At 40.4% G+C, this 24,680-nt stretch overlaps 1 protein-coding gene across 4 annotated transcripts in view; it reads left to right on the plus strand.

Moving 5' to 3' along the window:
- Positions 1–24,680, plus strand: part of LOC137421217 (ubiquitin-conjugating enzyme E2 Q1) — a 122,189-nt gene that overhangs the window by 14,355 nt on the left and 83,154 nt on the right. For all 4 annotated transcript variants that reach the window (XR_010983277.2, XR_013622379.1, XM_068107043.2 and 1 more), the window contains exons 3-4: positions 19,265–19,369; positions 19,708–19,737. Coding sequence is in view for 2 of the 4 variants with exons in the window: in XM_068107043.2 (XP_067963144.1) it covers positions 19,265–19,369; positions 19,708–19,737 (135 nt within the window). In the remaining 2 variants the exon portion in view is untranslated. The remainder of the gene's footprint in view (positions 1–19,264; positions 19,370–19,707; positions 19,738–24,680) is intronic.

A 24,680-nucleotide genomic window follows, 5' to 3' on the forward strand; every position in this document is an offset into this window, starting at 1 on the left:
CCGAAAAAACTTCAAATGCTCAAAGATTTTAGTCAGATAACAAAACAAGAACTTGGTGAATTAGAATATGATGACGAGGGATTATTTCGGAAACTTGAGGAGGTAAATCAACCCCCTAATTATGTTGTGGAAGCTCTTCAAAACAATGAATATTCGGCGGGTTCAAAAACCAGAGCAGGTCTCATTCCAACAGAAGAACCAGCAGTGTTTCATCTTGTGGAAGAAAAGGTATTGATATTTAATGATGAATTGATGTTCTTGAGTTCTACTCAACCAAATGTTAAATTAACTCCAAGATTAATGTTTCTTCTAACAAACCCCGGATTCAGCGGTTCAAAATATTTTGAGGAACCACTTGATATGGAAAGAGAGGAAGATAGGGTATATATTGAGTTGCTAAATGCACTTGATTATGGAGTTTCTGTTGCTGGTAAAAGTAAGAAGAATGAGAAGGAGAAACATATTATTGATGCTTTAAGTAAGCTTGGTTCGGGTGTTAGTTTTCTTCCAAATGACCCATCACAATTAGTTAATAGGCTATTATTGTTGTTAGGTAGTAAGAAGGCTGGAAACAACAATTGTTTTAATGAATCCTCAGCCATTTTAGATCAGTTGATGAACATGAAAATAATTAATAAATGTCAATACAAAGATATTTTATTAGATATTAAATAAGATGAGAAGCACAATTCTTAGTTTTAATTTCACAACGAGCGATTACACAGCTTCATTCCCTTACCCACTACAACTTGACCCCCTTACCTCATATGAGGCATCTTTGTTGTCAATGGAAACTTACAATACCCTTTTTAATATCACAGAGAAAAACAACAAGTTTAGTTATAATCCAGGAAGTGGATATAAAACTATAACCGTTTCACCTGGAGCTTACGAGATTTCTCAAATATCTTCAGAAGTCTCTCGCCTTATGAAAGAAAAAGGTGATGAACCAAAAAATATTGTAATAGATATTCAAAAACACACTTCAAAATCAACTATTAAACTTAAAAATAATTATAAAGTTGATTTCACGATTGAAAATTCGTTTAGAGAGCTATTGGGTTTCTCTTCAAAAAAGATTGAAAATAACGGGACGTTTTACAGTGATAATGTTATCCAAATATCCTCCGGTATAAATTCAGTATTAATTCATTGTGATTTGATTGATGGTGCTTATAACGATGGAATAAGAACAAATACAATATTTTCATTCAGTGCATACTCAACCCCGATTGGTTATAAATTTAATATGGAACCAAAAAATCTTGTCTATTTACCTGTGTCAGGAAAAACCATATACAGAGTAAATTTTAGGATAACCGACCAAGATAATCGTATGATATCCTTTAATGATGAAATTATATCCATCAGAATTCACCTACGTGAAGTTTTTCAATAAATAAATAATGGTTATTGTGAGAAAACACGAGTTGGGAAAATATAAAATAATTACAGGGGAGGGCATGTTCCTTTCACCAGACTATACAAGGTATGTGGGTAGAGGATACTATAAACCTAAGAGACAACGAGGTGTAGGTCATCAATTTCGAAATAAAGGAGATGGGATAATTGATACTCTAATGGGTATTGGTTCAACCATCCTTAAACATAAAGACCTAATTGGTTCAACTGCTTCTGCCGTGGGCTCCGTTGCGGGTGCTATAAAGAGTATAAAAGATGCTCAAAAGGAGTCTCATAAATTACAAGCAATCAAAGAAATAAAAAAAGGTAAAACTCAACTATCTTCACAAGAACGACAAAAAATCATTAAAATACTTGGGTCAGGGTTTCAACAATTTTAATGCTATATAAATACAAGTATGGAAGCGATTGATAGTATCTATGATTTGGATGATACGATTATCATTTCAAACTCCACTAAAAAGGAAGACTATTTTAAGGTAAATGCTATAACAGGAACAGACTGGAATTCAAACGGAACAAAAAGTTTTGAAATAAATAATCAACAAACTTACTTGAATATAGCTGATAGTTTCTTGCTGTGTAAATTTAAATTCACTAAGGCTGCGAATAATACTAATGCTACACTCGTAAATGATTTCTTCTGGAAAATGTTTGACAGTGTCCGCCTGTATATTGGAACACAAGAGGTTGAAGCGGTTGATTATGTCTCTGCTACATCTGAAATGATGAAATTTACACTATATTCGTTTAGTGATAGAATGGGTAAGGGAGCTGTTGAGGGTTTTATTCCTGATATGTCAACGGGTACAAACGCAGACCCTGGTTATAGTCAAAGGAAGTCAATGTATAATGATGACGCAAAAGCTGAGAATAGTTTTACCGTAGCAGTACCTCTGAAAGGTATATTTGGATTTTGTGATTATGATAAAGTTTTGTATGGGCTTAAAATTAGATTTCAACTACAAAGGAATGATAATGTAAATAGATTGCTTTTTGGGGATGAAAATGCTTTTGGAGAAAATAATAAATTTGTTATTAATGATTTGTGTTGGTATATCAGTGAATATACTCCTAATCTTAAAACGGAAGAGATGTTAAATAGAAGACTTAACTCAAAGAAACCGCTAAATGTATCATACCTTAAAAGAAGATGTCAACACGTTAAACTGGAACACACTACCTACACTTGGAATTTAGGTGTTCTTCAAGGAAAGCCACGATACCTCTGGCTCATTTTTAAAAAACCAGATGGAGAGGACGGTACTAATAAGAATAATGCCCTGAGTGATAATGCAAAGGTGAAACAACTTCGGGTTTCTCTTGATGGCACATTTTATCCGCGAGATAGATTGGAAATTGATTGGGAAAAAAATGATTATGCGGAAGCCTACAAGTCCTACCAAAAGGTGTGTGAAAGTAATGGTAATAATGATCCTATTTTGGATATGGTTGCGTTTCAAAAACTTTATACAATCTACGCAATTGACCTGAGTTCTCAAAAGGAAACTATAAAGTCTAATCGAGTGGATACTTCTCTATACATTGAAAGAGGGGAGAGTGAAGAGGTTAATGCATATTGTTTGCTTTTGGAGGAAACAGAATTACAGATTAATACAGATAATGGTGTTATGATTAATATCACATAGGTTTTTTCTCATAAATAAATGGTTGGGGTATATGTTAATCAAATCAATCTTAATAAATTAACATCTTGTATTCAAAATCAAAAGCCTTGTATTATTAATGTTAATACAATTCAAAGAAAAGGAGCTGTAAGAATTGATGTTTTACTCACACACACACAAGTAAAAACACTAAATGATGTTGGATCACTTAAAATTAAAATGACGAAACCTATGTTAAAGAAATATTCAATAGACGAGTCAAGAGGAGGATTTCTCCCGTTTCTAATTCCTTTATTTGCTGGTTTAAGTGCGGCGGGAGCATTGACTGGTGGTATTTCAGCAGCGGTAAAAACTGCTAACGAAAGGAAGGCACAACTAAAAGCTCAAAAAGAATTGGAAAGACATAACAAGGAGTTGGAGAAACAAATTAGTGGAAGTGGTGTAATTGTAGATTTTGCTCAAAAACTTGAAAGTCTACCTGATAAAGCTAGATTGTTGGTTGGAGATATGCTTTCCTCTATCGCTCAAGCGGGTGTTAAACTAACTAAACGGGGTAATGGATTGTATCTTTCTCATAAATAAATGGATAAATGGTTTAAACAATTTGGAAAGAATACAACGTCAAATATAGAACTAGCTAAGTATTGTAAAACACTAAAAATTGATAATGTGGTTATTTGTATGAGAGATGAATTAACACATATAAATAAGAATACAAAGAATATTATTATGAATTTAGACACACAGAATGGTTCTCATTGGGTTTGTATTCATAATAGTCAGGATAAATATTATTTTGATAGTTATGGTATGCCACCACCTGTTGAAGTAATACAATTCTTACAGAATGGTGTTTATCAAACATTCCAAGTTCAAGAAATTAATTCTAAATGTTGTGGCCAATTATGTTTATATGTATTATTTCAACTCAACAATAATGAAAATTTTTATGATATCATTTTTTATCTAATATAAATGACCTATGTTGGAAAAGATGGTTCTATCTTTGGAAAATCCTCTCAGGATATTGATTTATCAAATTATTATACAAAGGCACAGGCTGAACGACAAAAATATAGTGTAAGTAAAAATATTAATATGAAGAATACTTATAAATTAATCAATTATCCAAACCCTACAGATGCGAATGACTTGATTAGATTCAGTGATTTATCACAATATATATCTTTAAAGAAAACAGCACGTTTTGTGAAACAAGTAAAATTTACAACCACAACACCTGGTTATACTGACCATACACCTTTCCTCATTGAATTTAACTACCTGCTTACAATTAAATTTTATAAAGAAGGACATTTAGTTAATATGCGAATTAATAAATGGGGGTATGATATGCCTGATTTAGGGTATAATTGGTCTTTTTCAATAAACATAGAAGACCTACATGATTTAAATCAGTCTCGTAAAGAAGAATATTATCCACTTGGTGAAGATAAGGATTTATGTGGAAGTACAATTAGTAAACAACAAATACGTGATTTTAAGAAAATAAAAATATATGATAGTATAGCGATGGTTCGCATGACAAAGAAGGAAGGTAATGAGATAAGGATAGAAAGCCGAGGAATACAAACCGATTTGGTAGTGGGAAGATGGGGTGGTATTACCTGTCATAATATTAATCTCACATATATTTCTGATACATAAATGGCAGGAAGAAGACTACAAGAGAATTATAATTTTTGTATTCAAGGATACCTACAAGAAAAGGGTGCTCGGTATTACATACCTTATGATTTGGAGCATATACATGGGAATTTTGTCATAAAAAACTGGCCTTATACTGATATTGTTAAACCCACAAATAGAGACTTGTTTAAAATATTAAATAAAAATGAACTTCTCAAAGTTATGAAATATAAAACTCTTTTAGAAATCGTCAACAAATCTTATTGGTATCCTATTATGAGAAAAATAATTATAGATACAAGAATATCTCAAAATCCAGATGAGTATATGTATAATATTCTTTGGGGTTCAAACTCAAGGGTAGCAAGGGATGAGGAAGGAGTTGAAGAAGAGAAGGAGGAAAGAGAGAAAAAGGAGAAGGAGGAAAGGGAGAGGGAGGAGAAGGAGGAGAGGGAGAAAAAGGAGGAGAAGGAGGAGAGGGAGAAAAAGGAGAAGGAGGAAAGGGAGAAAAGGGAGAAGGAGGAAAGGGAGAAAAGGGAGAAAAAGGAGAAGGAGGAGAGGGAGAAAATGGAGGAGGAGGAGAGGGAGCAAAGAGAGAGGGAGGAAAAATATAAAAAGATGGAAATCACTGAGATTCATAAAAGATTGAGTGTATTAAAGCAAATAAATCAATCTCAACGCACCGAAGAGGAAATTAAAGAATTAACAACTCTTATGAAGATAATGGTTTCAAAAATAAGAACGTCAATGTCTTCAATTTGAGGGAGGAGATTTAAACGAGAAAGTGGTGAAGAAGAAGAAGAAGAAGAAGGAAAAGATTATGTGATTGATGATGTTGGTGTCATTGACTTTAGTTAGTTTTTATTTGTAAATAAATGGAGGAGAGAGTGAAGGCATTCCTTAGGATTCTTTATGTTTTAAAAATAAAGATTGAAATGTATATGTTGAAAACCAAAAAGGTTTTGATACTCTGTCGGAATTTTTCTGATAAATAAATATGAGTTATTGTCTCAAATGTAAAAAGAAAACTAAATCTAAAAATATCTCTTATGTTAAAGCTAAAAATAATAGAGTTTATCAAAAAGGAATATGTCAAGTATGTGGCTCTAAAAAGTGCCAATTCATCTCTCCTAAAAGAGGAGGAGACATACAAAAGTTTCTGTCAGGAAGTAAATTTACAACAACTGGAATTCCAGGGGAATTACACCTTCCAGGGTATTCTTTCTGTGGTCCAGGAACAAACTTGGATAAAAGATTAGATGAGGCTGACAATCCTAAACCTTGGTCTAAACCTACAAATAGGGTTGACGAAGTGTGTATGAAGCATGATATTGCTTATGGGAAAACCACTACGTTGACTGAAAAACATAAAGCCGACAGCGAAATGTTGTATAATTTGTCTTTGATACAAAATCCAACGTTGAGAGAGAAAGTTGATAGGTTTATTGTGAGAAATTTGATAAATGCTAAATTGAAACTTGGTCTTGGTTATTCCTCAAAAAACTATTAGGCTCTAATGATGTCATCAAGACTGAGGAGCTTTTGGCTGAAGAATTACACAAACCTATAATCACAAAGTTTAAAAGAAGGAAGGTTTATTCTAAATACACCGACCACATATGGTCCGCTGATTTAATTGAATTGAATAATGACAGGGGATACAGGTATGCTTTAACCGTTATTGATTTGAGGAGTAGATTTGCCTGGGTTGTCCCTTTAAAAAATAAAAGGGGTGATACTTTAATGTTAGCCTTTAAGCTAATATTTGATCGGGATAAAAGGAAACCAAAGAAGTTATGGACTGATGAGGGAACAGAGTTCTATAACAAAATATTCATGAAATTTCTTAAGGGGAAGGGTATTAAATTATACAGCACCTTTAATGAAGGAAAAGCAGTTGTTATTGAGCGTTTTAATCGTACTTTGAAAGAGAGACTATCTATCTATAATTCCAGCAATCTCTGTGTGTCTGTCTGTGTGTCTGTGTGTCTGTGTGTCTGTGACCGCTGTTTCTCGACAACCACGGGTCCGATATACTTGAAACTTGCCAGGTATATTGCTGGGGACCCGAGGATGTGCCTTTTCAAGGTTTGTAATTAATCGGACAAGTACCTACCGAGCTATGTCCAAAAAACGCTTCAACCAATCAGAGAGCAGCGAGCTATCACGTGTGCCGAACCGTTAATGCAATGCAAGCGTTAATGCGTTAATGCAAGGCTTTTCTTTTTTTCCCTCTTCTCTTTCTACTTTTCCTTGCGATTAAATTGCAAACAGCCAAAATACGTTGGCGCTAATTGAATAATTGGCCATTAACACTAAAATAATCGTAACTGCGATATGCCAACTTCCGGACAGTGCAGCCTTCCATGTTGTTGTTGTTTGCAGCAGCTGTTTGCAGCAAGGCAAGGCTTTTCAACTATGTTGCCGTTAAACTATGTTTTAAAACGAATTCAAACTGCGATTAAATTAAAACGATTCATCCTAACTGCGATTTGCGAACTTCCGGACAGTGACGACTTATCTTCCGGCAGCCAATCACAGAACGCTCTGTTGCGTAGGCGTGGCCGATGTGAGACGAGCGGAGCTGAGCGCGTTACGAGCTGACCGCCATTACGGTACGTAATTCGATTTCTTATGCGCATTATTTCTCCCAATTCAGTCAGAGCGAAGGGCGGAAGCGAAGAGCGTTGCTTTTTTTGTTTACGGGCGTACGGGCGGGGTAGAGCGTACGGGTAGCGTTTTTTTTTTTTTTTGGCCACGGAACGGGCACCCACGTACGGGCAATGCCCTAGTATAAAAAATTCACACAACTCGGTTCTCAAAAATGGGTGTATTTAATTCAGGATATTGTAGATGATTACAACAATGCAGTTCATTCATCAACAAAATCAAAACCATCAGAAACATTTACAAAATTAGAATATGAAAAGGAGATTAATTTGAGAAAGCCCAAGTTCAAAGTTGGTGATATGGTAAGGATATACAAATGGAAAAGCCATTTTGAGAAAGGTTATACACAAAAATGGACTCGTGAATTATTTAAAATCATTGATGTAATGGATACAGTCCCTTGGACCTACAAATTATATGATTTAAATGAAGAAGAAATCTTGGGTTCATTTTACTCACAAGAATTACAAAAAACACAAGTAAGCAGATAATACCCTTGAAAATAATAAATAAATAAATAAAATGTAATGGGGATACGTTTTTATATCTGTGAACCCCAAACACAGAATCCCACAACTTTTTAGTTGGGGCTTAACTTTTGTGTGTGTATAATGGGGATACGTTTTTAAATCTGTGAACCCCAAACACAGAATCCCACAACTTTTTAGTTGGGGCTTAACTTTTGTGTGTGTATAATGGGGATACGTTTTTAAATCTGTGAACCCCAAACACAGAATCCCACAACTTTTTAGTTGGGGCTTAACTTTTGTGTGTGTATAATGGGGATACGTTTTTAAATCTGTGAACCCCAAACACAGAATCCCACAACTTTTTAGTTGGGGCTTAACTTTTGTGTGTGTGTGTATGTGTGAGTGAGTCATAATAATATACAAACCCTAACCCAACCCCAACCCTAACCCAACCCCATCCCTAACCCAAACCCATCCCTAACCCAACCCCATCCCTAACCCAACCCCATCCCTAACCCAACCCCATCCCTAACCCAACCCCATCCCTAACCCAACCCCATCCCTAACCCAACCCCATCCCTAACCCAACCCCAACCCTAACCCTAACCCTCACATTCAAAATCCCAACCCTAACCCAACCCCATCCCTAACCCAACCCCATCCCTAACCCAACCCCATCCCTAACCCAACCCCATCCCTAACCCAACCCCATCCCTAACCCAACCCCAACCCTAACCCTCACATTCAAAATCCCAACCCTAACCCAACCCCATCCCTAACCCAACCCCATCCCTAACCCAACCCCATCCCTAACCCAACCCATCCCTAACCCTCACATTCAAAATCCCAACCCTAACCCAATCCCATCCCTAACCCAACCCCAACCCTAACCCTCACATTCAAAATCCCACCCAAACCCTAACATAATCTTTTTTTTATTCTTTTTTTAAAATATGTATTTCATTTTTTTTTTTTCCTCTTCTTCCAATTCTGTCTTTCAAGGCTTTCAAGTTTGAAGAAGTAGAAATGGGAAGAAAGAATTTTCCAGCATTTTCTTCCTCGAACTTTCTTGATATTGCTTAAATCAAGCGTCATTAAACAAAGAACATTGTTCATTGCTTTAGAATCCAAAGAGTCTCCAAGATGGACCCCACAGGTAGAGTCTCCAAAATAAAACCAACTTTCCAAGTTCCCAAGGTATAACCACATTCCTGTTGAGCCTCCAAGATAGGTATCACATTCCGAGTCATCAAAACAAAACCCCCATTCCGAGTCTCCAAAAATATAACCATCTTTCCAAGTCCCCAAGGTAGAACCACAATTTTCAGAAATATTGGGGGTTTCCGTGATAAGTCTCACATAGTATAACTGCGGACCATCAGGGAAAACTTCCCTTTCCCAATTTTTTAGGGTTTCTATGATGTGTCTCACATAGTATAACTGCGGACCATCAGGGAGAACTCCCCTTTCCCAATTTTTTAGGGTTTCTATGATGTGTCTCACATAGTATAACTGCGGACCATCAGGGAGAACTCTCCTTGCCCAATTTTTTAGGGTTTCTATGATGTGTCTCACATAGTATAACTGCGGACCATCAGGGAGAACTCTCCTTGCCCAATTTTTTAGGGTTTCTATGATGTGTCTCACATAGTATAACTGCGGACCATCAGGGAGAACTCCCCTTTCCCAATTTTCAGAAATTTGTGGGTCTCCAATGTATGACTTGTATTCTGGCTCATCAAGGTAGAACTTGTTCAGTGGGTTTTGTTTTGATAACTCACAACAAGTATCATCATGGTAAAACTCTTTTTCAGGATTTTGTGGATCTCCAAGGTATAACTCTTTGGCTGGGTCATCAAGGTAGAACTCGTTCTGGGGGTCTTGGTTGTTCAAAATGTCTTCAAACAAAAAAATAACTTCATCCCAAGTTGTGTTAAAAGCAGAATTTTCATTTCGTATCTCAGATACAATTTCCTGTGAAAGAAAATAACAATGTATTAATTTAATACAATATTTTTATTTGTATAAATCAAGCTCTATGAATATTAAAATAAACTTTGTTAACTCTTACATGAGTCTCATCTAAAAAAAAAAAAAAAAAAAAAAAATTAAATAAATAAATAAATAAATAAACAAACTTACCTCCATTGATAAGAGGTTCGAGTCCAGTTCATCAATCTGAAGGTTGAGTTCTACACAGGTAGTAGGACTCCAAGGAATAGCAAAGTTATCCCATTCCATTTCGGCATAGGAGTCCATTCTCAAGTGAAGCAGAAAGCGTGTTTGAAAAAGCCTGTGTGGTCGGTGCCTTTTATAAGAAGGGCTGGGTGTGTGTCATTTCCTGTGGAAATTCCCTGGGCGTGTCTTAACTGGAAATGATGTGATGGAAATTCCCTGAAAATGATGTAATGTTTTACCTGGAAATGATACAATGCTGAAGAGTTTATAAAGTGGGTGGGACTTAGCAAAAGTGGGCGGAGCTTAGCAAAGGGGGCGGGACATAGCAAAAAGTGGGCGTGGCTTAACAAAAAGTGGGCGGGGCCTATTAAAAAGTGGGCGTGGCTTAACAAAAAGTGGGCGGGCTTAGTAGAAATGTGGGCGTGGCTTAACAAAAAGTGGGCGTGGATTACCAAAAAGTGGACGGAGCTTAACAAAAAGTGGGCAGAGCCTACCAAAAAGTGTGTGGCACTGGAGGCGCTCAAACAAGAACATTGAGGGAGGTTTACCATTTTATCTTAGCTCAGTTAAAATATCTTAATAAAGAACCAAACTCAAACATATTTTTTGTTAATATATTAGATGGTGAAGAGAGTGGCAAGAGAATTAAATTATTTCCCACGCATAAACAAATATTTGTAGGGTCGTTGTTTGAGTGGGTTATATTCACCAGATGATATTAAGAGTAAAAGGTTAAAAGGTTCATAAGGTCAGAAGGATCACAGGTGTTTAAGTGGTCTAATGAATAAGGATAACATGTCAAAAGGTTAGAAGGTTCGTAAAGAACAGGGTGAGAGAAATAGAGGTCTTTAGGGGCAATGAGGGAGGGAGAAATAGAGGTGTTTATGATTTTTGAAAAAGACAAGGGGGTAAATGACATTAGATAGGGATTTCCCATGTTAAACGGAGGTGTCCCAGAAGCAACATTATTACACTACTAATGTTCATCGACTGGCCCGTTCTACCCAAACATTCGTGCTTCTTCATTCCAATACAACAACAACAACAAACAACAGGCATTTTAAGGCCATTTTCCCTGCTGGAGCGGGGGTTAGCCTTGCGGTCCCCATGACAATCTTCTCCATTTTGCTCTATTTTCTGCATCTCTCCTTGTTATAACCCCCTTGCCCGCATTTCTTCTTCCACCATCTTTTTCCAAGTCTTTCTCGGTCTTCCCCGTCCTCTACGTCCTTCTACATTCATTTCCATCACTTCTCCATCACTTCTCAACCAGTCACTTTCATCTTCATGCCATAGTAAGGTCATATCTGCGCCATGTCGATGCACAGGGTAAGTTTAACATGATATTGTCTTGTCACCTGGCGGTTAAGACCACTGGGTGACGAATGACCGATCGTTTTTACTCCCGAGGCGGCAGCCCAAAAATTGGCGGTCCTTTTTTATGGTGCGCATGGGACGGAAGGCAGCGAAGTGCCTACCTGGACGAAGCACACGGGTTGATTCCCAAAACCCACAACGAATAAACACACACGACAATAAAATGCAACAATAATGATTTAATGAAAGTAAATTAAAGAAGTGAAAATGAAAGGTGAGGTAATTTTGAAAATAAAGTTTTGAAAGCAGAAATGCCAAGTCAAAGGCATTTATGTTCCCCCAACAAAATATTGTTACATATGGGTATGACAACTTCAGTAACTTAAATTATAGTGTAAGCACATTCGTTGGTTTATTTTTTTTCAGCTTGCATTTGAAACAGAGTTTCAAACTCTCATGGTGAGCACCCTAATTTTGAATATTCTTCCTGGTTTACATTTGTAGGTTTGTCTTATGGAAATATTTTACGGCGTAGCCCATGGGGCATTGCCGTTTGGAACAGCGTTTGTCTGTCTGTCCAGTGTATGTATGTGTGTATGTTTGTATGTATGTATGTATGTATGTCCCTCCGACGGCATCTTCCGGGTTTATTACTCCCGCCAGGGAGTAATGCATTCGATCGCGTGTTCGTGTGTTCGTGAACAAGATATCTGGAAAAGTTCTGAACGGATTTGGATGAAAGTTGGTGGGATGATTGCCCTTGGGATAATGAAGAATTGATTAGTTTTTGGTGAAGCTCAGGATATTATTCCGGATCCAGGAATTTTTTTGGGAATTTTATCGTGAATTTTTTTTTCTGTTTTCCTTTAAAAACCATTTTCTCTGCAATAATTGGAGCGATTGAGAGCAAATTTTCACCATAGGAGGGACTCTGTCTGTAGAATATTTTTATGGTAATTATGATGTCACAGGTCACGTGGTTCGGCCGCCATATTGTTTTGAGTGAAAAACACTAAAATCCAATTTTCTCCAAAACGCCTGAACAGATCGAGGCCAAACTTTGCAGGCAGAATCGCATACCCATGATGAACAAAAACGTCAATGAGCATGATGTCATGCATCACATGGTTTCAGAGTTATAACGTTTTTAAGCACCAACATTTAAAACCTAGCTCCTCCCTCATTTGTGATCCAATCGAGGGGAAACTTCACCGATCTGTTCAGCATATCGGTCTACTAAAATGTCCTTTTGGAATTTGCGATAAGTCACGTGGTTTGGCAGATATCGTTAATTAAACGCAAATAATAAAAACATTTATATCTCTTGAACCACTTCATTGATCGCCGTGAAACTTCATAGTGTAGCAGAAGTCATGAAGAGTAACAAGTCTGCAAAATTTGAAGATCATTGGATGTACGTCTGGAAGCTAGAAGTTGTTATTGCGTGAAGAAGAAGAGTCTTCGACTGTGGACGATTAATTATAATTTATCACATGTACAGACTTGCAGGCATCGTTCGACACAATCTCCCAGGTTAATTTGAACCTCAAATAAAATTATAATTCCAGATTTGTCAATGGCTGAGGTATATGAACAAACGAATAAAACAGATTTGGCAAAATTCCAACTTTTTTTTTAAAAGATCACATATTCACCCAGGGTTGTGAGAGGCTGAAGAAGAAGATACCTCGCATGGGCTTCCCAGACCAAATAAATAATTCTGGTTCTGGCTCTGCGATTTTCAGATTTATTACTCCTGCAAGGGAGTAATGCATTCGATCGTGTCTGTTCATGTGTGTGTGTGTTCGTATGTTCATGTGTTCGTGTGTTTGTGAACAAGATATCTGGAAAAGTTCTGAACGGATTTGGATGAAAGTTTGTTGGGATGATTGCCCTTGGGATAAGGAAGAATTGATTAGTTTTTGGTGAAGCTCAGGATATTATTCCAGATCCAGGAATTTTTTTTGGGAAAGATTTTTTCTGTTTTACTGCATTAAAGCTTTTATTCTTATTCTTAAATGATGTTTTTCTCCTCCAATTCCGAGATATATCAAAATAAATTATCTGACAGTTAGGGCCTACTTTCTTTTTCATTTATTGTTTTGGGGAGAGGGGATGTTAAACAAAACGTATTATTCCAACTAAACCCAAGGTGGGAGTATGCGCTCTACTGAGTGGCGTTCTAGTTCCATTTAAAATCCATTTTCTCTGCAACCATTCACCGATTGACACAAAAGTTTCACCATTGGAGTTCTTCCTCCTGTAGAATTTTTCATAGGTCATGTAGTGGGTCTTGGAAAACCCCAAAAAGTTTGCACCTCCATATCTGAAACTGCTCCATGGAAAAAATTGTAGGGCGGCTCATTGCAAAGTACTCCCCATTGGGAATGACATATGTTAATGATGTCATAGATGCCTTCATTATGATGTCACTAAATCGACAAGTAGAATGCCTGATCCAATCGACATGAAATTTCTTGATCGGGATCTAGGGATAAATTGGTCGAGAAAAAAAAATTTGACGTCATCGGTGACGTGGGTCGGCAGGCATATTTTTACAGCATAAAGGTGGGTTTTCACGGGACACGCGAACGGTTCGCGAAGGATGCGAATGTCGAAAAAATGGCAAAGTCCATTGTCTCGCGAGATCACGCTCTCGATCAGGTCTCGCGAGATCACGGCGAGGTCACGTCTTTTCGAAGCTGCTCCATGCGCTCACACTCTCGAAGCTAAGTGATCTTTCACAATCGTGTTTTTGTCGAGACTGTATCTAGCTTTCGGTGTATAGCGTATCTTTTGGAAAATTTTCGGTGCTAATTTTTTGTACATGTATACACAATCGTCGGTTAATGGTATCGAGTATTCTGCGGCCTAGTACTCGTAGGCTTAGACTACCGTACCGTCTCCGACCTTGTGGTTTTGTTTTTCTCTCAGCGATTCGTCGAATGCGCTGAAATTATTTTCGTTCTCTGTTTCGTACCAGTCGTTCACCCCGTACCTCCTTGTTTAATATCTGTACTCACAAAAAAAAAAAAAAAAACCCCCAAAAAATATTTCCTTCCCAGGTCTTATTCGTTTATTGGCGCTGAGGAAGCGCCTTTAGCGATTGACTTCCAGCCAGTGTAACGCTAATTCCTGTCACAGGAATTCTGAGATCATATAAGTGGGCGTGGCAGTTCCTGATTGGTTCGTGTTGGGGAACGCCTTCTCGCTGCCGACGTGACGTAAATTCGCGCACGCGCACTGGTGAAGCTTACTCGATCTTACTCGATCCCATATTACATGTACTTTCATTGCATACAAATTATACTTCCTCCTAGAAATTCCATGCCCGAACCTCAGCGCAATCCAAGAGGATTCACTTGTTTGTTGTTCTTATTTGTTCGTTCGTTCTTCGTTCGCGATCACGCGGTTAGAAATGTATAATCTCTCCCCTGAACAACTATTTTCTCTCATATATTATAACACCCTTTTCTTCTTTTCCTACGAAAGGATGCTTTCGTCTTGCTCACCAAATCTATTCATTCCAAAAAATATATATAATACCATCTCTTACAGTTCCTCCTTTATACATTCCCTAAACTATCCATAACTCCACCCCTCCTCCAGTGTCCTCAAACGTATTTTTGACTCGGTCTCAAACTCATTTTGCAAAAAATGTTCGTTTCCCATGAATCGTACACTTTTCAAAATCCGATCTCACCCCTCCCCTCCAAATCCTCCCCATCACCCATCCCTTTCAAATCTCCCCCCTTGCCCCTTCCCTCCCCTCCCTCCTAAACTCCCCCCACACCCCTCCCCTCCGAGACTCTCCCTCGCTCCTCCCCTCCTAGACTCCCCTCTCACCCCTCCTCCTCAAAGCATCCTCCCTGCTTCTTCCCCCTTCCAACTTTCACCTTCATCTCCCCAAACCTTCTGCCTCGCTCTTCCCCCTCCTCAAATAACACCTCACTGTGCCTCACCCAATCTCCATCAAACCTTTTGTCCGCCCCATTCTTCCCTTTCTCCAAGCTATTCTGAAATCTCTGAAATCTCTGACACACCTTCAACAGCTCTCCCTACCTCTTCCTCCTCTTCCACATCTTACCCTACCCCTCCCCCCCCCCTGTTCTGGACCCGATGCTCCCCCTTCCTCTTCATTAACGGTATGGACCTCAAACATCCGGGGCCTTCGCTCAAACTTGACTGACCTCTCCATACAGGTTGCTTCTGACAAACCAGATGTGATCTGCTTAACATAAACTTTCCCCCTTCGTGATGTCTCTGATGCCTTGGTATCTCTCCCAGGTTACTCCCTCCTCTGGTATGATAGACCTGAGCCTCGTCCTGGAGGTGGGGTTGCTATCTTTATAAAAAAACTCTCTTCCTCACTCGCCCTCCACTGCCCTCTCTCCACCTCACCCCCAGGAATACCTTTGGCTACGGCTTCCCCTTCGCTCCCACCTTTTGTTCATATGTGTGTTGTACCGTCCACCAAACAGCGATGACTCCATCTACATCTCACTGTCTGATAATATGGACCAACTTCTATCTACCCATCCCAACTCTCTCTTCCTCATATGTGGTGATTTCAATTGTCACCATGCCAGTTGGCTGGGTGTGGGGACCTCTCTCACCAGCCATGGCTCTTCAGCAAAGGACTTCTGCGACTCACTGGGACTGACACAATCTGTCAATTTCCCGACCCGGATCTCAGTCAACGGAGCATCTTCTCTTCTGGATTTGGTTATGACAAACTTCCCTGAAAATGTCTGCTGCTCTTCTTCTGCTCCAATCGGCTCATCTGATCATGTGCTTGTCAAAGTGGACATCTCTCTGACCATTCTCAGAGAGCCTCCTCAGCGTCGATGAGTCTGGCATTTCACTCAGGCCAACTGGCACGGTCTTCAAGCAGCCATCAATCATCTGGACTGGTCTCCCATCTCTACTGCCTCTGACATCAACTCATCCTGGGAATTCTTTCAAAGTAAATTGCTCTCTCTCATGCACAGATTTATACCATCTCGTCTTCAGTTGTCATACCCTTCCTCCCGTCCATGGTACACGGAATCTTGTGGTGAGGCTGTTGCCCTGAAACAACTTGCTTTCGTCTCCTGGAAAGCAAATCCAACGGAAGGAAATCTCATTTCCTTTCACAAAGCCCGAAACAAGTGTGTGTCCACCCTCAGGAGAGCCAGGAAACAATATCTCACCATTCTCAAGACCGAACTCTCTTATCTGTCTCCCTCTTCCAAATCCTGGTGGCGTCTGGTCAAATCTGTTTCTGGTGTTTGTTCCCCCTCCATCCCCTCCCTCACCTCAAACGGCTTAACGGCTGACTCCGCACGTGAAAAAGCTGAATGCCTCAACTCTGTGTTTGCCTCAAAATATTGTGTCCCAAACCCGTCTCTCTCTGTACCCACCGTACCCAGTCGTATCCAGCTGCTCCTGGACTCTGTGTCCTTTCCTCCTGAAAAGGTGTAAAAGTTTCTGTCAACCCTCGACTCTGATTCTGCAACTGGTCCTGACGGCATCAGCCCACGGGTCCTAAAATCATGTTCTTCTGCTCTTTCACTCCCTCTTTCTGTTCTCTTCACCCTCTCTTTTGCTCAAGGTCATCTGCCATCTGCTTGGAAATCAGCCAACATCACCGCTTTGCACAAAAAAGGTGCAAAAACAGATCCCAGCAACTACAGACCAATCAGCCTTCTCCCAATTATCAGCAAAGTCATGGAATCCATCATTGCTTCAGATATTAAATCTTTCCTCTTCTCCAATGGCTTGATCTCTGATCATCAATTTGGTTTCAGACCTGGTCACTCTACTCTGGACATGCTGCTTCTGCTTTCTCAACAATGGATGGAGGTCCTCAACGCCAAACAGGAAATTAGAGCTGTCTCCCTTGACATTTCACGTGCCTTCGATACGGTCTGGCACCCTGCTCTGCTCACCAAACTCTCCTCCTTTGGTATCCATGGAAATCTCCACGCATGGCTGGCGGACTTCCTCTCTGGTCATAGTCAACGTGTGGCCCTGAATGGGTTTCTCTCATCTCCTCTTCCTGTTCAGGCTGGAGTTCCCCAAGGTAGTGTTCTGGGCCCTGTGCTTTTTCTGGTCTTCATCAATGATCTCTCTGACTCTCTTGAAAATCCTCTCTATCTCTTTGCTGACGACTCTACTCTCTGTCACTCCATGCCTCATCCCTCAGATCGGCAGTCTGCAGCCTCCTCACTCTCTGCAGACCTGGACAAAATCACAGACTGGTCAAACAAGTGGAACATGTCTTTCAATCCTGACAAATCTCACACTCTTACAATGTCTCTCCGAAAGGACCGACTGGACAACCCTCCCATCTACTTTCTCAACAATCCTCTCCAAGAAGTTCTGTCGCTCAAGCTTTTGGGTCTCACTATCTGCCATGATCTTTCTTGGGAAAACCACATTTCCAAGCTGGCCTCCAAAGCCAGTCGCCGACTGGGCATCCTCCGTCGTGCGAAGTCCTTCCTTGGCACACCTGAGCTCCTCACCACATAGAAGGCTTTCATCCGCAGCTCAATGGAATACTGTTCCCCCCTCTGGGCTGGTGCTCCTGCCTCATACCTTGCTCGGCTTCACGCTGTTGAGGCCAAAGCTTTCAGAATCATTGTAATCTCCTGCGATGTAGTCAACACCGAGGGCCTTTCACTCACTCACCGCAGGCAGGTTGGTGGTCTTTCTGTCTTCTACCGACTCCTCTCTGGCCTTGCTCCCCCAGCTCTCTCTGTGCTCTGTCCCCCCAATATTCCTTCAGGTCGCACAAGATCTGCCTGCAACCCTCTTATGGTTAAACTGCCAAAGTCTAGGCTCTCTGCTCACCTTCACTCTTTCATTCCCCTTTTCTCCCGCCTCTGGAACAAACTCCCCCACTCCCTTCAATCCCACTCCTCCCTCCAGGTCTTTAAAACAGCTGTTCACCACCATCTCTTATCTTCCCCCATCGAAAACCTTGATCTTTTCTACCCCCGGTAATTCACCCCAGAGTCCTTGCAGTGTTCATATGTTTTATTCCTCTCCCACCTCCCCCCAAGTCCTCCCGATGTCCCTGCTCTCAAATGTTGTGTTTGTGTCCTTCCCCCTCTTCCCCCTCTCTTTTGTGTCCTTCCCCCTCTCTCCCCATCTTGTCTGCCGCTCCCCTTGTTTTTTGTGTTTTGTGTGTCGGTTTGTCTTTTTGTGTGATTAATGTTAGCTCTTTCACGAGCCTCGATCTTGTATACAAAACAAAACAAAACAAAACAAAACAAAAAAAACCAAAAAAAAAAAACCAACATTCGTATTTTAGGCTCCAAAAGCTCGCCAAACATGCGTGGGGGTTCGGAAGCGTCGTCAATTGTTCGCAGGAGTCGTTTTTTGTTCGGCGGGTATTTCAAACATTTTTTAAATTATTCAAACATTTTTGAAATACCCGCCGAACAAAAAACGACTCCTGCGAACAATTGACGACGCTTCCGAACCCCCGCGCATGTTTGGCGAACTTTTGGAGCCTAAAATACGAATGTTGGATTTTGCCATTTTTTCAACATTCGCATCCTTCGCGAACCGTTCGCGTGTCCCGTGAAAACCCACCTTAAGCCCATATGGCAATGCTGTCTGGAACAGCAGTTATATGTATTTTTGTCCCTCACAAACGTCCACCAATCAGCTGAGGATCTGGTCACATGACAGTGGGACAGCATATCCTCTACTCAACAGATCCAAGCCCGGCTTCGCCATTGTTAGACTGTCGGTCTTGTTTTTATTACCGTCTTGTCAATTGTACTGTCTGTTTTTGTTCATTCCTCAAATTGTGGTGTTTGTAGAGCATATGTGTGATTAGTCTCATTTAAATTTCCTTGTGTACTCGTAAGGTTTAACATACAGTGTGTTCATGGTCGCATTGTACAATAAATGTCACTGCTGACATCCATTCCACAGCTTTTGCAGCAGCTGAAGCGATTGCTAACTGACCTGTGCAAGCTCTACGGCCTTCCGCAACACCCCGACATCGAGATGCTTGACCAGCCTTTGCCGAGCGAGCAGGTGAAGTGACTGCTTTGTGGAACACTTCCTCAGATGCTTCAATATAGATGGTTTTTTTTTTCCACTGTAATAAAAGCAAGTGCCCCTGCCCCTCTCACACCCCCTCTCCACCCCACCCTCCCTCGAGCACTCCTGATGCATTGCACAAGCTTTATCTGAATTAAATAACTGTCTCCTAAGATATTAATCTCCCTCGGTATGTAAAAGGGTTATTCCTGAACATTTAACAAAATTTTAATCAGTTTCTGAATAGAAAGTCATTGGTGTATTTTCTTGCTCTAATTTTTATGGAAGTAGTAATTATTTGGTCCTTGATTACATTTCTTTCTTTCCTTTAGATATGTTGCAGTTTTGATCTGAACAAGAAGGTATGCTATAACATTGCCATCTTGACAACACCTGTTGCTCATACTTCCTTAAAGGTCCACAGACACAGAAAATCATGTTTGGTTTAATAAATAGATATTCTTCACTTAGCACTTAATCGTTGTTCTTTTCTTGAATAAATATCTTGGAAGGAAGATTTTAATGCTTTTTGGTGTCCTTTTCTGCTCGATTGGTGCCGCATCCCCAAAAACGGCAATTTGATTGCATCATACATCACATGACTCTCCACGTCGTCTTGAGGATACTTTTGCTGAGGGTCTTGTTTACATGCGGCCTACACACGGCCTACACACGGCCTACATACGCTCTGAACTCTGGAAAAGTACTCGGAATGTCGGCATAGATGGATTGTTGCTGCTTTTAGCAAGACATCCAAAGATGGTGTGAGTACGCATGTTTCCCAAAAGATCCAGCTATAAGGAACATGTTTTATTTTTTCGCATTTCCATTTAGCATCGGCCATGATCGCCACAACATTAGTAATCAATGAGTAACTTTCTACGTTACTTTTCAGACATACATACAGGTACAGCCATATCAGACATAGCAAGGCTAATATTAATATACTTGCAGCATCGATGTGCCAAGCAGATAGATTAATCTACAGAAACAGAGGAAACTATGAAATGGTGTTTAATCTCCAACATTATGGTACATAGTTTGATGGCAACAAGCAACTTTCACATTTTTATTCTTCTTATTCGCATGTTGTGTTTGTTTGTGTTTGTTTGTGCTCGTGTTTGTTTGTGGTCGTGTTTGTGTGTGGTCGTGTTTGTGTGGTGTCGTGTTTGTGTGGTGTCGTGTTTGTGTGGTGTCGTGTTTGTGTGGTGTCGTGTTTGTGTGGTGTCGTGTTTGTGTGGTGTCGTGTTTGTGTGGTGTCGTGTTTGTGTGGTGTCGTGTTTGTGTGGTGTCGTGTTTGTGTGGTGTCGTGTTTGTGTGGTGTCGTGTTTGTGTGGTGTCGTGTTTGTGTGGTGTCGTGTTTGTGTGGTGTCGTGTTTGTGTGGTCGTGTTTGTGTGGTGTCGTGTTTGTGTGGTGTCGTGTTTGTGCGGTGTCGTGTTTGTGCGGTGTCGTGTTTGTGCGGTGTCGTGTTTGTGCGGTGTCGTGTTTGTGCGGTGTCGTGCTTGTGCGGTGTCGTGCTTGTGCGGTGTCGTGCTTGTGCGGTGTCGTGCTTGTGCGGTGTCGTGCTTGTGCGGTGTCGTGCTTGTGCGGTGTCGTGCTTGTGCGGTGTCGTGCTTGTGCGGTGTCGTGCTTGTGCGGTGTCGTGCTTGTGCGGTGTCGTGCTTGTGCGGTGTCGTGCTTGTGCGGTGTCGTGCTTGTGCGGTGTCGTGCTTGTGCGGTGTCGTGCTTGTGCGGTGTCGTGCTTGTGCGGTGTCGTGCTTGTGCGGTGTCGTGCTTGTGCGGTGTCGTGCTTGTGCGGTGTCGTGCTTGTGCGGTGTCGTGCTTGTGCGGTGTCGTGCTTGTGCGGTGTCGTGCTTCTGCGGTGTCGTGCTTCTGCGGTGTCGTGCTTGTGCGGTGTCGTGCTTGTGCGGTGTCGTGCTTGTGCGGTGTCGTGTTTGTGTTTGTGCTCGTGTTTGGTTGTGCTCGTGTTTGCGTGGTGTCGTGTTTGCGTGGTGTCGTGTTTGCGTGGTGTCGTGTTTGCGTGGTGTCGTGTTTGCGTGGTGTCGTGTTTGCGTGGTGTCGTGTTTGCGTGGTGTCGTGTTTGCGTGGTGTCGTGTTTGCGTGGTGTCGTGTTTGCGCGGTGTCGTGTTTGCGCGGTGTCGTGTCGTGTTTGCGCGGTGTCGTGTCGTGTTTGCGCGGTGTCGTGTCGTGTTTGCGCGGTGTCGTGTCGTGTTTGCGCGGTGTCGTGTCGTGTTTGCGCGGTGTCGTGTCGTGTTTGCGCGGTGTCGTGTCGTGTTTGCGCGGTGTCGTGTCGTGTTTGCGCGGTGTCGTGTCGTGTTTGCGCGGTGTCGTGTCGTGTTTCCGCGGTGTCGTGTCGTGTTTCCGCGGTGTCGTGTCGTGTTTGCGCGGTGTCGTGTCGTGTTTGCGCGGTGTCGTGTCGTGTTTGCGCGGTGTCGTGTCGTGTTTGCGCGGTGTCGTGTCGTGTTTGCGCGGTGTCGTGTCGTGTTTGCGCGGTGTCGTGTCGTGTTTGCGCGGTGTCGTGTCGTGTTTGCGCGGTGTCGTGTCGTGTTTGCGCGGTGTCGTGAGTAGGGAGATAATGGGGCTTCCAGGACACCCATGTATTTAGATGGGACTTTTCCCCAAACTGCCCATTTTTCCCCCGATTACCGCGACACCCCCTTCTCCTTTTACATGTAAGTGAATGGGGGAGTCCTTACTTACCCTCCAAGGACCACGCGACATTCAAAATCCCTCATTGATCCTGTAAATATATTATCATTTTCTAATTTTTTAAACAACTCCATTCTCTTATGGAACTCATCCCCATCTAGGATATTGATAAACTTTACATCAAGCACCTTTCTCTGTGCGTTTATAAAATGATGTGTTTCACGGAGGGACCTGGTCTGTCCTCCTCCCGATCCACATACCATTTTAAAATTATAATATTTATTATCCGGTTGATAACCATCAAAGTTCTCACTCCACTCTAATATATTTTTCTTCCCGCCCTCCATTACCCCACTTAACAAATGAATACGTTTATCAGTCTTGAGGATCTTCTGACCAGTGATCCTCTCAACCTCTCGGATCTGGTATTTCTCACATTCATTATGTTTTCCATTTATATACCAAGGTTGATTACACCTCCACTCTTTAGTCTGGTTAATACTTGGTTCTATCATTTATTTATTTATAAAAAAGGCGGCGGTAGCCCTTAAAATCCCTAACCCCCATTTTTAACTTATCACTTATATATCTTATCACTTATATATCTTATCACTTATATATCTTATCACTTATATACTTATATAACCAAAAGGTACACACATAACACCACCATCTAAAATATATCGTTTATCATCATATGCCCCCAGTGCTAGTTTATTTATCTCTTCTGAATATAATTCATGCTTATAACTCCTAATCCCTTTTACCTTTCTATACTGTTCCTCCCCACTCATCAAACATTGATAATAATGACCAAAATTGATACTTTCTTTAATTACATTTTTCTTAATCCCTTTGAGCTTCTGATCACACTTCTCCACATTCCCAACTCTATATTTATACGCATAAGCCTTTGCTCTCAATGCTATGAACTCACTCAGAATATTTCCACCAAGCTCATCCTTGAACTTTCCAATCACCTTTTTATTTTGATTCGAGAACAATTCACTCTTTTGATCATAGTTGCTTGTATCATAAATTACAGAATCAGCTTTCATATCATCATAGACGTCATCTGTCTTGATACTCAGAATGAAGCTGTCCGTATCCATATACATCAACATGACATTATCATCATACTTTGTTTTCAAATTCTCATAATAATATTCATACATCAGTAGTTTTGATAGATCGAGAACAGTAGTACCAATATAAATCGGTTTATCCATCTCAATTTCTTCTTTCATCATATGAACAGCACAAAAGTTTTCTGTAAAGATTTCAACACGCTCAAAGCTCGGTCTGTTGATTAGTTTGGAAGTTTGTTCCCAGGAAGTTGTCAACTTGATATTTTGTCTCTTTCTAACATTTTCCATAGTCTTCCCAAACACTGCGTTATTCATCAACTTATAAAAATCTTTCTCAAAGTCAGTCTTTCCAAGCGTTCTCTTTCGAGTGTTAAAATCAATATATTTCATTAACCAATAACTCTGTTTGAATTTCAGGACCCGATGAACTTTCTCAACAATTAGACCATGTTTCACAAATTGTAAAAGATTTCTCTGATGTAGTACATAGTTCTTCTTATCAAAGAATGTTGTTAAAAGTTTTTCTGTTCTTGATTCCTTATCAAATGATTTCTGATATTCACTCAACCACTCTGGGTTTGTCAATTCTTTCTCACACCCGAAAGGAAGATCTTTATGTTTCTCAAAGAGTTCTTTTGGATACTTTAGATCAACCTCCAGGAAATACCCTTCTTTCTTTTCATCCAACTCTTTTTGTGTTGAACTCAGAATCTTTTCTAGAACACCCTCATGATCACTCTCCCATTTCAATCCTCCATAAGGTTGTGCTTGGGACATTGCCCACCCATAGAGGTTGTTGGCGTCATAATACATGAGATAGGAACTATCTTTCTTTGGATCATAATCTGGAAGATATTTGTTATTTGCTTTTGAATATCTTGATGAGCAGACTTGTGAAATTCCCCCTCTCTTTGCTCTCTCTATCATCAGGAGCATATCAACATCGGTTATCAAATCCAAATCTTGTTTAGTCATTTTCAACATAGCACTCCAAGCAAGACCCGGTGCTGTGAAATAATGAGCAGGGTCCAAGCCATATCCAGAAAGACACACGGATCTAAATGCTTCGAATACATCTGCTAGAAGAAGGACATCAGTCTTGAGATAGAGATCATGATAATCACCCATATTATTGATATTATATTTTTTCCAAACATTTTGAGCATGTACATAATCATCATCTGAAACATTGCTATTATTTAGAATATTGTAAAAATCTTCTTTTGGAGGAAGTTTCTTTTCATCAAATCTTTTAAATGAATCCATATAGTCGTACGGGTAAATTCCCTTTTGTGTTAGGAGTTCCGTATCCTCATAATTACTCTCCAAACATGGAAATTTTTTCAAATTTTTAACTAGGTTAGCAAGAGGACTAGCCATGAATTTATATGTATCCAAGAATCGAATTCTTGTAGTTGGTCTTGTTGGAATGATCTTTGTAAAGGAGATGTATTTTTGATCTGTACTTGGAATAGCACTGATACTCCCAGGAGTCTTTGACAACTCTTTAATAAACAAGTGTGTATCATAATGAGCGTTGTTATGAAGAAAGACAGGAATGAACGAG

The sequence above is a fragment of the Myxine glutinosa genome, chromosome 2 (assembly GCF_964187855.1).
Source record: "Myxine glutinosa chromosome 2, kmMyxGlut1.1, whole genome shotgun sequence".
Lineage (NCBI taxonomy): Eukaryota > Metazoa > Chordata > Myxini > Myxiniformes > Myxinidae > Myxine > Myxine glutinosa.